We start from the raw sequence: 14,661 nt of genomic DNA on the forward strand, positions 1-14,661 counted from the left end.
TATGGTTTAAAAATTATTTCTTAATATAAATTAATTAAAACTATATTTTTTAAAATTTTGCAGCTTTTACTATAAAAAAGATTTTTTTCTTAGCTCTGTTTTATTTCTATTTTTACTATAAGTTATTATGATCAGTGATTTGACTGAGCTGTTGAAGAAAATCTCACTGTTAGTTAAAGGCTTGAAGTTTACAAATAAAAAAATTATAAATGCTCAAAAATAATTTAAAAACAATAATTCACTAATAATAAAAAGGCAACGAGAACATTATATAACAATTAGTCCAATAAACAATCAAACATCACTTGTGTCTTATGAAAAGGCTATTTATCATTTTGATAGAAGTACGTATTTATTATAGATAAGGAACATAATATAATCATATGCACACACTTAAATCATTAAGTAAGATTTTAATGGTTCGGATTGTCAACAAAAAAAAATTAAATAGTATACAATTGAAAAATAGGAGAAAACTTTATTAAAAACAACATGTGCTACCCAACTACAGCGTACTTATTCAAATCTAATTGGACAATTTTTTTTTTTATCTTACAACACATAAGCATAACAAGTAACATTATATAATAATATAATATGATTTTTTTTGTTTCATAGCTTTGGTTCTTTTATTTTTTTTTCATGATTTTTTTTCTTCTTACGATACTTTATTAATTTTTTTTTTGTTTAATCCCTCCTTTTTTTCTCTTACTTATTTTTTTTATCTTACCCAATTTTTTCATTTTTTCTCTTTCAACCCTTAAAAGAATAATTGATACAAATAATAGATAAAAGTAGTGATAGATAAAAAAAAACGAAAAACAAATAGATATAAAAAAATACCAATATGCAAAAATAAATATATAAAAAATATAAATAAAATAAAATAGTACAGTAGTAGTATACAATTAAAAAATATTATACAACTAAGGACAGACAGATAAAGGAAAACGCAAGAACCAACGTTTTCTTTGTTTCTTTTATCTGTTTACACCTCAGTCTTTGAAAACAGCTCTGATAAAGGACTGAAATACGGGTCGAAACAATATTGGTTTTTAAAAAAGTGTTGTACACAGGTTCATCTTTAACCAAGTGGGGCCCCAAGCACTTAAAGAAATTAAGATCCAATATTAGAATATTTTGGGCAAACAACAGAAATAAATATCATACTAGTTAAAATCGTTATTTTTTATAATATTTGAGAGCTACCAAGTAAATTTAAGAAATAAAGCTAAAAATTTAAAATTTTTAACCTTGCCAGGTCCTTGGCCATCAACCATCTATGAATAAAATTAATCCTTTTATATATCTTCAGAAATTGCATCTGTTTGCATAATAAAAATTATTCATTACTCCTTTATTACCAGTTTTACGATGAAATAAAATTCTATTTTATATTACTCCAATGACTACTGATTTTTAATAACTCTTCTCATAAAGGATAATTTTGTTCAAATTTGACACAGCTAGGTTTATCTATAGTCAAATTTGAGTTCGTAATAGATCGAACCCTTTAGTTTTGATGAAATGTTCTGGAATTGTGAGAATTAGTGGCCCCAAATCATTTTTATCATAAAATTATATATTTATTTAATACCAAACATGAATAATATAAGATATATATTTTTTTAACAATTCATTATGCCCCCCATAAGTATAGTCTCATACAAAAAACAATCCTAACACCATGTATACAATTTTATATTTATATTATTTATATATATATTTATTTATAGTAAATAAAAACATTAAGATAAAATAAATAGATAAAAATAAACAAAAACAACGACATTCGTAGATCTAAATCAACAAACAATTACCCTCTAATGGGTAAAAAACAGTTAATTAAAAAAAAGGGAACAGAAAAAAAATAAATAAAAGAGACGTAATGTCAATAATAGAATTGATAAATACAGAATTTATAACAGAATGTCTGCAGCAGCCTGGACTTCAGTCTTCGGGTTGAGGTTGGATTTCCCAAGTTATAAGTCACTGCTCCTTTAACTATCGGTAACTGGGAGTGGAACTTCAATTTGCTATTTTTTTACAATCTAAGGAGCATAAGCTGCGATTCTTAGGACTTAATTTTGTAAAGATTGTAATTATTTTCCTATTCGTAAAGGATGCCGCTCGCCTGACTTCACAGCCGTACATCAGCAGTGGCCTGAGAATTTTTTTGAAAATAAGAACAGTTGTTTCTGGTTTTAATTTTGATTTTCCATTCAGAATTTGATGTAGTATTTTTTATCATACAGCATCTACTACTTTATTTGCAAACGTATTTTCTTTGATACAAACATAGTAAACCGGACTCAATGTCCTAACGTAGAATGATTTGTCTCAGTTAGAGACAGAATAATGGAGAATCACTAGTTCTAACCCTCTTCAACCTTAGAGGAAGATGATCAACACCTGGAAGGTAATGGATGAAGGACACACAGAAGGAGGCAAAACAGGAAATTAAAGCAGGTAAAGTTAACAACTAATTAAAAGCAATAAAGTGTTTCATTAGTAGCGTTTTGATGTAACATGAAACTGTAGCAAGCACCTCTATTGGAGTAATACTAGAAGGCCATAACTTTATTATTATTTAATTATTTTGTGTTAAATCGATTGATTAAATAGAATTATCATGATATATGTATCATATGTTAAAAAAAATATTTATTTTTCGATTTAATTCTGAATGACCTACTGGCAGTCTCTCGCCTTAGGGAAGAATGTATCTGGCCAATCATCATCAACTGGACGGAGGTGTAAGGAAGTACTGTTTCTTGAAAAACGGTTGTGCAAGGAAGTTATCTGTTCAAGACTGTGATCAACCACCAGTTTACTCCAACTAACATTACCCACTTTATTGATGGTTCCCGAACCCATAGACTCACTATTTAACAGTATAAATAATTTTTTTTTTCCTATATGATTAAACAATTTTTTTTTTAATTCTCCTTTAACGGACTCTCTAAAAACCGGACGCAGACAAGTCAATATGGTATTAAGAAACGATTTCATAACGGTATATACTTTATGCTTCCAATATCCCAACTGTCGCATGTTTCAGTAACCCCGTTGGTAGCTGTCGAATGATCGAACAAAATTCGTTGCACAACATTACCAAACATCCCCATAAATATTTAAAGATGCTCAAGATCCCGAGACGAATAACTTTCACAATCACCATAACTCCGTTGATGATTACACCGAGCTACTTAAAGCTTCTAGTTATTACGTTACGCTCGAGATTTAGGTCAAAGAAAACAGAACCCAGAAAATTAATAGACTGCTACGCAGCTTCATTAAGTAATCCCGTATCTAAACTAGGAAGAGGAAAAAATTGGAAAGGAAATAGATTAATTTTCTAAAAATAAAGTTTCCCGGCTTTAAGAATAAATTGGGTAATCTAAATTTGGGAAAAACCTGGCGTTAAGTTTGAACTTAAACGAATCACCTCCTTATACAACCGTTGTTCCAGAAAAAGTAATGAAATGAAAAAATAATTTTATTCTGGGTACATATGTCCCCTAAGAATGAATACATGGTTCAAACAAAGATTTTTGTCTCGCAAGCATTTACAAGTTTCGAATAAGTAAAATTAAATTACATTGGGTTATTGGCTTTACTAATGTTTATAATGTTAATCAATATATGCATATTTATTTTATTACAATGATCCAGAGGTTTGATTATACAATAAGTGGAGGAATAGGTATTGTTTAAAGGAAAGAATGAAGAAGGATGAGGACTGGCGAATGGAGATGGGAAGAGAATTCCAGAAGGAGCTTGCACGTATGACGAAGGATTTGCTAAAGAAGGCGGTTCTATAGGAGGGCATATATAAATCGATTGGTTGGGGTCTTGTGTTTAATGAATGGATGGATGATAGTAGAGTGAGAGATCAAGAATATAGGTAGGTTTTTTTAATTTTAAGAACTTGGAATAGAAAAACACCAAGGAGGTATTGCCTTTGGGAGGTTGGATAGAGCCACTTCAACTAGGTATACCAGCGGGAGACTTGAGAGCGCCTTGGAAACCCAAGGATAAATTTTACAAAGCAATTCATGAGGTTCTTCAGTCTCAACTCTAGTCCTGCAGATAGCCCTCCATAGACCAAGGAATCGTAGTCGAAGTGGGGGAAGGCGAAAAACAGTACTCCTTACAAAGAAGTAGTTGGTGTTGAGGTACAATTTTTTTTTTTTTTTAAATAAATTCATTAAAAGAGAAAAAAAAACATTTTTTAACGAACCCTTAACATATTCAAATAAAACTTAAAAATCAGAATACTATAATAATCTAAAATAAATAAAATAAAATTTACTAGCACTATTACAATCCAAAGTCTTTATTAAATAATAATAAATAAATAGGACTAAATGTTAACAAAATATTATGAAGAAAACGGTCTGAAGTGCGGTCAAAATGAAACAAAAAATAATGAGAGATAGTTGACCATGAATAAATTATATGAGAAGATGGTTAGGGGGTGTGGTCAAAATATAACAAAAATAAGTTAATTTTTAATTTTTAATAATTAAATAAATTATTTAACAGTGCAACAAAAAAAAGTTAATATATACATATATTATTATCTGAAATTAATCGATTAACGGTCTACTCCCCTCCACTCTGTATACTTCCCCTTTTTTCGATACTTTCGATATCTTTCAGCTGAAATAGGTGGGTGTTCTTAATTTGTTCTTTATTATCTCTCGTCCTTAATTTAATCTCAAGCTACTTCTTTATTTTCCGTCTTTTAGAGAGTTAATTTTTTATTTCTCCTATGTACTTTTTTTATTTTTACTTGTTATTACCTCTGTTCATTTATAACTGAATAGTTTACTTTTTTTTTATAGTTATCATTGTCTATTTTATATTATAAATATTATATTTTTTATTTTTGTTTATTTGTATATAATTTTCTTTTCAATTAAGTTTACATATTTTTATATATAAGAAGATGGTCTTTGCTCATTTATTATCATTTTTTTATTTATAATTATTTTTTCAAGACGTTTATTTAATCTCTACTTTCTTCTTCTTATTTTTTTTGCTTCTTCCCCGTTTTGTTTTTGGTTTATGTACATCTCCTGTATTTTTAACTGTATATTTTACGTATTTTAAAAAAAATTTTACTCTTGCCATTGTTACTTATTTTTATTCTTATCATTGTTTATTCAAGTTTATTTTATACTGATACTATTTTATCTCTTCCTTCCTTTTATTTATATGTAATTTCTTATCACTTTATTTTTACATAATATTTATCCTAGCTTAAATTACCCTATAATCTCGACATATGGAGTTGAGCTTTGGGGGTCCACTAAAACTTCGAATTCCTCTCTCCAATCATTACAATCCAAAATCCTCCGTAAAATCCTCAATGCTCCTTACGTTGTCACAAATAAAATCATACATAAAGACCTTAATGTTCCCTATGTAACCGATCAAGCCCGAACCAGATATAACTCCTTCCATTATAAACTCTCTAACCACTCAAACCCCCTAGTTTCTAATCTTCCATCCTCGTCCATTCCTGACAATCCTCCGAGGCGCCTGAAAAGAAGATGGCCACGAGACCAGCTACTGTAAAATGTCATTAGAGTGCTACCAATGGGTAGTTTCTCTACACGCCTGTAACACTCCAATTTAACTTAGATCAGATTTACTAAATGTATTATAATGTACAGTTGTAAATAGCAATAAATAAAGATTAAAAAAAAAAATTATCTTATTGTTGTAATATTCTCAGTTTTCTTTTTTTTTTGTTTCTTTTTAGCCCTGATGAAGCCCTGCAAAGTGGGGCAAAACGTCGGAAAATAAATAGTTGTAAACTATTTTTGTTTCTCTTTTGACCGCAACCCTGACCTTCTTATATATCAATTTTTACGGTCAACTATATATACATATATTTACATATTTTGAACACTACGTCAATTGACTTTTATGTTCTTATCATTCTACTATGTCAAAGCATTTTTAGTGGTTTTTGTATCTGTATATCCCTGATGAATCTCTATAAAGTTGGGCAAAACGTCGGTAAATGAATTAACAATTTTCGGTTTCCATTTGACCGCACCCCCGACAATTTTCTTCGTAATTTGAAATAATATGATCAATTATTTATATACATAAGATATTAAAATAAGAGTAATTTTTAAAATTATTTAAATTTATTTAGCGCAGAAGAGAATTATAGACAGATGCAAATTCGTACGACAATATTTCAGTTTTAAGTAGTACTATAACAGAAAATAAAAAAATAAAAATCATTAAATTTGTTGAATGCTATTCATATAGGGAAAAAAATCTTTTATAAATATAAAAATCTTTTAGAAAAAAATGCTTGCTAATTAAAACGTTATTGGACATTTATATGGTTACATATTTACTTGCCCATTGTCAATACTAATCCATAGTCAGGAATATAAATAAATATGCACAAATAATCGATTTAAACCTTTGAAGAGCTCGAATGTATTAAAAAGAGCTCTTAGAGGATGAAAAATTCCAGGAAAATGAAGTGGATGATAAGAAATTTGCTGCAAGAAGCAGTTCCATGAGAGGCATTAGTTATATAGAAATAGATAAGAAGGGATCTTGTATTCTAAGAACAAAGGAATAGATCAAATGTGTGGAGAGGTTTTCGCCAAAGGACTTAGAAAAAAAAGTTGTCTAATAAGAATAAGTATTATATATTATTATTTTTATTGAATTTTTTCTCACATTCACGGATTCAAAACTAAGGAGGGGAACTATGCAAATCACGTACATAAGTTTCTTAGATACTTGCATATCTTCTTGCCTATATATTATATTTCATCTTTCACTTATATCAATCTGTTACTGTCTAATTCCATGGTTATCAATCAATTATTTTGTATTATTCAATCAAATATTTTATGTGATTCCAAATTTGTGTACAATTTCTTTTCAATTTTATGTTTCATATTGGTTGTTATCTCTTTTTTTTCTGTAGCCCTGAAGAAGACCAAACGTTGGTAAAAATAAATAATTTTTTGTTTATTTTTTTTTTTTTTGCTGAAGGCACCCCCCGACCATCTTCAGTAATCTACGGTCAACTATCTACACCTCATAAGAATTTTTCATTATCATTTTTACTTTGACTTGCTTATGTATGGAATATTTAGTCAGGGGAAGTAATATGATCGTGAAAAGTATTGAATTTGAGTCTAGTAAAATAGTACAAGAGCCGGGGTGAAAAGGGCAGTTATTTCAACCCAATTTTTTATTGATTTAAGGAAAACCATGTATAATTACTAATAAAAATTGATGAGATAGAGAAAATAAAAACGGTGGCTGTTTCAAAACGTTACAAAAAAAATTAACTTTTCCTTCGGAGCACTATATATTTTAAATGATGTTAACTACATTAGAAAATGTAGTTAACATCATTTAAAGTAGAGTAAATTTTATAACTCGTGTATCTTAATAGAGCTATTTACGTTCAATGCTGAATCACGGACACAGAGAAACATAAAATAATTATCACAGGTGGATTCGATATTCCACTCCCAGTTACCTACAACTTGGGAAACCCAACCTCAACCCGAAGACTGAAGTCCTGGCTGCTGCAGGACAAGCTAATATAAATTCTATATTTATCGATTCTATTATTGACATTAGGACAATTTTATATACATATATATTTTTTTTTATTGACTTTCTTTTTCTCTCTTCTTAAGAAGTATTATTTTAATGTATTTATTTTTATAATAAAGGGGTGTCTTTTGCACGAGACTATACCCCCATAATCAGTTATAAAAAAAAACTCCTGTATTAACCATTTAAGGGCCCACCTGGTATTAAACAGAAAAGGAAAAAAGATATAAGATTACCTATTAGATATAAATTTATGTGAAAGATATGAAATATGTTATTTTAAATCCGCATCGCATTACCGAACTTTTTTTCTCTATCTCCCTTTCTTAGAAGCTCGTGAAACAAAGTTGAGCTGGGCATAGTGGTCTCTTTTGTTCATCCAATTTCTTAACCACAGTCTTTGAAGTATTGTTTTTTCCTTGATTAGTTCATATCTAAAGTTGTAAAAAATCTACGCATATAATTTGAGATTTTCTTGCGTTTTTGATCGTCCATCTTGAACGAATAAAATTCATCTACTTAAAATCAATATGGACACTTACTAAAAATTTAATTATCTACCTAACAACTTATTATGTATAAACCAGCCTTTACACGAAGTTCTGTAAATTAAATTTTCCTTCTTCTAAGGACGATGTTTCTTGTATTTCCCCCCTGTCCGTAACGTACGTCTATGCGTTATCAATTCTATTTTGAAATATTCATTTTTGATAATGTTATGATAATAATTCGGGATTGTTTTCCCGGTATACTTTTCCTTATTGACATCACTACTGACTCTTCACGAGCGTCACGCTAATGATGCGCGTCGAGATACTCTTCCTCTCTTCTTGGACGGTGACCTTTGGCCTGACCTCCTGGTGCACCTGTCCGCTGCAGGGCTGATTAATGTGTCTTCTTATGAGTCTTTTCTTTGTTGATTAGATCCTACTGAATCCAGCCAAAGGTTAATCGTTTAAGGATAATATAAAAGGATAACTAACATGCCCTGGATATCACCACTATTTTACACCACGACAATCAAATACGTCTTAATGTTAATTTCGGTATAAAGTATTGTTTTAGTAAAATGCATAATGATCTACAAGATTTGAAATACATAAAAATAATTGGAGATAATATTTAAGTTAAGCCTGCACAAATCTAGAAAAAATATGTATTATAATCTACTTAAACAAGGGCGATATATTTCCTCTCGTATGACCTTTCCTGGAGCAGTTAGATTATTACATTTTAGAGCACCTCAGAGATGTTAATTTGTATATCAAAATTCATTTGGTACAAGAAAAAAGAAAAACAGTTATTTCGCCCTAATTTTCGATTTTTTTAATGAACGCTATAATTCTGCCAACCATAGTATAGGAGAATAAAAAATAGGCGGCTGTCCCAGAAGAAAAAAAAATTTTTGAGTTACTTTAAGAAAAAAAAAAAAAAATTGTGCACTATTTATTTTCAGTGTTTACCTAAAATATACAAGATCATATGAATGCCATTAAAAGTATTTAAGAACCCTAAAATTCATTTTATTCCATAAAACTATATTTCAAATATTTTCTCGCATTGTTTATTCAGAGCTCCCAATAGTTAAAACTTCATACATTATTATAAAACATCAGAGCACATTATTTAAATTAGAGGTAATTCTCTGAAATATCAGCCCTTTAAGTTCATCGATTACTAAGAATTTTTCCAAATATCGAGAAATCAATATTCTGTGAATTAATTTTAGAAAATATCATGAAAATTATTACTCCTAAAATATTAGTATTCTTATTGTAAATTACTTTATAGTTCATTCATCATGTTTCAATTTAAGTGCTAATAGACTTATGCACGTCTAGTAACGCCTGGAGATATAATTTTATCCGGACTACAAGAAATCAACATTTTGTGAATTTAATTTAGCAAATATCATCAAAACTACTACCGCTACGAAAAAAAATACTAATTATAAACTATTTTATAGTACATATATGTATAAATAGTTGACCGTAAAAATTGATATATAGGAAGATGGTCAGGGTTGCGGTCACAAGTGAAACGAAAATAGTTTACAACTATTTTATTTTCCAACGTTTCGCCCCACTTTGTAGGGCTTCATCAGGGCTGTCCAAATAAAACACAGGGCTGTTCAACTTATTTATTTGGACAGCCCTGATGAAGCCCTACAAAGTGGGGCGAAACGTTGGAAAATAAAATAGTTGTAAACTATTTTCGTTTCACTTGTGACCGCAACCCTGACCATCTTCCTATATATTTTATAGTACATTCAACTGACTTTGATTTTTGTGCTAATAGACATCTGTACCTCTTCTAATTCCTGAAATTTAATTTTCCTAAAATAATTTCACAAGCTATTGATTTTTAGTTATTTTGAAATTAAATGTCGGTTTTAAAAAAGTATATTTCGGTAACTGCTAAACATTAAATGCTCAGAGCTCACATAAATTTACTCTACTTTTATCTGAACAACTAGAAATTAACATTTTGTGAATTTATTTTGTTAAATATGAAAATTACTACACATTAAACTAGCTTTAATTCGAGTGCTAATAGACATCTGCTCGTCGAATGGTAGCTGAGATATAGAATTTCCACAATAAATTCACTAACTACTAATTTCTCATTGCATTTTTTATGAAATGTTGCTTTTTAAAAAGCTATATCTCGGAAACTATTGAACTTAAATAGCTCTATTAGGGCTCATATTTTAGCAAATTTGTTCTACTTTAAATGATGTTCTATTAAGTTTTTAGTGTATTATGAAATTTTAATAATATGCTGCCCAAAATTAAAAAAAAAAATTTTTCTAACAATAAACAGAGCAAAAGTAGGATTGCTTCATAAATAATATAGTTTATCATTGACTTCGGTATAAACTGATTATAAGAAGTAATTCATGACATTGCAAACAAAAATCAAGTACTTGTAAATGTTTGATTTTTTCTTTTAGTTTATTTTTTTTTTTACTTTTCGAATATTAAATAAATTACTGATTTTAACCCGAATTCGCAATAATTTGAAGACCAAAAAAGGCTCAATCGTAAACGATTTTGTCATATAGTAGAGTTAATTTTTTTCGGCACTGAACCATTGACTTCATTAAGTATATTATTAATTACTAATTAATTATTTTAAAAAGATCGTTCAACATTTCTAAAATTCCATTATGTATTTTAGAATTATCATATTACACCATCAACCATAATAACTGCACCACTTATCAGGCGATATTTAATAACTATATTAAATTACCAAAAATATTATCACAAAACACTTGAAAGGATTGATAAAAAAAACAAAACAATAACACCATTTTTATATTGGAAATTTGATATGACTTAAAATAGTTTATTATATGAAATTAAAACTGGAAGACAAAAACATTTTGTTTATGAAAGAGCATTTCATTACACTCACTACTGAAAGATGATAGCTGTATCATGTAACTGAAAACATAATGTGGCGTAGGGTCTTACTATGAAACATTAAATCAGAATTTCCTTTAGAATTTAAAAAAAAATTATATCTTATTTATTACCATCATAAAAATATAAAAAACAAAAATGAATTAAACATTGGATATATTAAAATAATATTCTTTAAAATTAAAATATTAAAAAATACTTTCATTCCACTGAATCGTATAATTTAAAATGGTTTGAGGCTCAAAATTACCAATATATAATTTACTCCGTACAATCAATTCGCTACAGGTAGAATAAATTTTCATTATGGTTTTAAGAATTATAACAAAGATTAAATAGTATTTTTTTAGTTTAGAATACTTGGCAAAAACAAAAAAGTTTTTTTTTTCTTTTTTTAGCAAATGAAAAAGTATTCTAAGAAAATTCCTGGAATAATTATCAGTTAAGTTTGTAGATAAATAAAAATCTTCCTTTTTTTTTTAAGGAAAAAATTTTAAATTTAAAGTTGTGAAAATTAAAAAAAAAATCTTTAAATATTATTTATTCAACATTATACAATATATATCCTTAACCAGTATTTTCAACAGTTTTTTATCAAAATAGTTTAAAAAATAAATTATTAAAAATATAAAGGCAGTTGAGGATGGTAATTAAGTTTATTAAATAATATTCTCTTTTAAGTAAAAAAAATGTACGTTTAAAGAGCAAAAGTAGAAAAATCACCCAATTACTCGAAAATACTGCATTAGATACTTCTTTAAGTACATGAAGGGCGAAACAGTAACGTAACTAACCAAACGTTCGAAGGAGATATACATTTCTATACATCAGATATGTTTAATAATAACATTTAACTTTAGTTACAGTTTAATAATAATTATTATTAGTATTTCAAAGAGATACAAATTCGAAAAAATAAATCAATCATAAGCTTTCAAATAATAAAAGGTATATGAAAAAAACGCAAGAGGACCAACAGGATACAAAATTGTATTTATAAAATTTAAACCAATTTTTTTTAAATAACAAAACACTTATTAAAATTAAGTTTATGGATTTCAAAATTATTTTTGAAATTTAAATTATGCACTGTCGAGTTCATCAATCACCAAGTTTCATCTAGAAAATAACAGATCAATACTTCTGAATAAAAATTTTTCTAAAAAATTCATTCATTTTTTCTTGATTTTCGATCGATTGATCGAAAAGACCTTCATTCTTTATGTATGAATGAAGGTCTTTTCGATCAATTCGATTTTGATGGTAAATTAAATTTTCGACGAATTCGTATCAGGTACTTTTTTTATCAAATGCGTCCTGTAGTCATCGCCCAAAACCGTTACAAGTTTTCCTTTAGTTTTCGAAGAATCTAAACGGTGCGAAAAATCTAAAAATCCCGAATTTGAAAATCGTTTCAGAATTTTATCTTAAGTCTCCTCGGCTGGTCTATAGAACTAAAATTATGATGACTGATTCTACTATGAAATAGGATTTGAAAACGATTCAGTTCTATAGGTTTTTGTTTTTTCTGTGAAAATAATCAAAAACATGCTTTTGGTTAGTCAAATGTCAGACATTTACTGAAAACTGAATAGAGAGTCTACAAAAAACAGCTTTTGGTAATATAATATTTTATAATTTAGAAAAATCCATTAACATGAGGAGTATTTAAGACATAAAATAATGAAGTTGAATTGTATTATGGACAGTATTTAATTTGTTTTCGTTAATGAATAATAAAATTTTATGCCCTTAGCACTAAAGTTAAATAATTAAGAATAAAAGCTATAAAATGACATAGAAAAGAATATAGGAATTATTTACTTTCCTACTAATACAAAAAACTCTAAAAATCCAATTTTGACTTACACTGTCTTGCCTTCAATGGATCCATTGTTAATCACAAACACTTTCAAATACTAACATTACCTTCGATACATTTCAATTACTTGACAATTACATGTAGTTTTTTTTTTTGCATTCAATGAAGATGCGAACAAAAGGAAATTTTGATTACATAATGTTTCATTAATTTCGTAATTTAGCTGAGTTAAAAATTAAATAAGTAATTTGGAGAATTAATACTTAGTAATACAGTATTTAAAAAAAAAATTCATTTGTTAAAAAATACGATATATTTTTTACAATTTATTTATAACTCATTTTAATGTATTTTCTTTTATACTTGTATTTATATCCTTGTATTAGTGCAAATATTTGTTGAGAGTTTTTACATTTTAATTAAATATTACCTGTGTAGGATATTGTTTTATTTATATATACTGTTACTATATTTAATATGTCTACAATCTTTAGATAAATTGTAGATAAAGTTTTTCGTATATTTGTTAAAAGAAACAAAATTTATATTTAGAGAGATAGAGCAAAATAATAGGGAAAATATGAGAAATAATAAAAAAATGGAAAAGGAAACGAAAACATGGAATGTTACTACAGTTTATTTTGGAATAATTATACTTTGCCTATATATTATTTTTATTTTTTAAATTTAACTAGTTTTAAGCAAGTAGTGTATGCTGCAGCAACTCTATTCAGTTAGGTATAACTTTTTTAACTAAGTGTTTCTCAGTCTTTTGAAAAAAAATGTATTAAAAGCGTTTTGCATTGTGATTGTAAATGTATTTAAGTAAAAGTTTTGCACTTAAATACAAAAAAAAAAAAAAAAATTATAAAAGGACATACAAATTTATTATTTTAAAGAAAAATTACAGTTACAAATAATATAGTTTGTACTCTGTTTCTAAAATTGAAAATGTACTTTATTTTCTATCTTAAAATATTTCATCGGATATACTGCTCAGTTCTGATAAAATATATGAATTTCAATAGAATTAGTGAATGGAAGAAATTAATGTAATTAAAAAAAAATTAATTTTTTTATACTTAAGTGAGGCTATATGAGTGTTTAAATGACAACAGCTGGATTTTTTTCGATCCATAATTTAATTTGAAGGAGGTTTGTAAACAATTTTACTGCTTACATAAATGATATGTTTTGAAATTTTAATCGATATTTTCAGGGTTATATCACTACAACATATTATAAATATAATATTTTAGAGATGTAATGTAGAAACATTACCTTATTAAAGGCCGTATCTACGAGCCTGTCGTATCCTCTGAGAAGAGAAGGTGCTGTAGACATGTTTAGTGTTTTGTAGCCGGGTGAAGACTGAATTGTCCCGGACTCCACCCCACCACATCGCTTCGCTACCGTTCGATTAGAATCACCTGACTACAATCGATTCCTGCGGTTACGAATCCAAGCTTTATTCTCATTTAGTATCATAACAATAAAACCTATAATCACTAATTAAATAATTGATAAAAAAAAATAATAAAATTTATAATTATAAATGTTTCACATTAAGACGAAATATCGACTATATAGACAATTTTCAAATTTCGGTCATTTAAAAATTGTTCATTTTGAGCATTAATTTTTGATGTAATAATAATATTCTTTATTTATTCTGGGATTGAACCCTTTAGAATAATATACAGGCATCAAAATTAGGCTTTAAAGCCATAGAGTAAAATACAAAATAAAAATGAAATTATAAAACGTCATAAAATATAATAAAACAGTTAATTC

The 14,661-nt window shown here is 27.7% G+C and overlaps 1 protein-coding gene across 1 annotated transcript in view; it reads right to left on the reverse strand.

The window, feature by feature from the left end:
- The window catches only part of LOC106679134 (NADP-dependent malic enzyme), a 99,603-nt gene extending 85,295 nt beyond the window's left edge, over positions 1-14,308 (reverse strand). The window contains exon 1 of the mRNA XM_014418104.3: positions 14,149-14,308. Coding sequence (XP_014273590.1) covers positions 14,149-14,211 — 63 coding nt within the window. The 5' untranslated portion in view covers positions 14,212-14,308. The remainder of the gene's footprint in view (positions 1-14,148) is intronic.
- Between the last annotated feature and the right edge of the window lie 353 nt (positions 14,309-14,661).

This window comes from Halyomorpha halys, unplaced genomic scaffold, assembly GCF_000696795.3.
Source record: "Halyomorpha halys isolate HHAL.00 unplaced genomic scaffold, Hhal_1.1 Scaffold178.1, whole genome shotgun sequence".
NCBI lineage: Eukaryota > Metazoa > Arthropoda > Insecta > Hemiptera > Pentatomidae > Halyomorpha > Halyomorpha halys.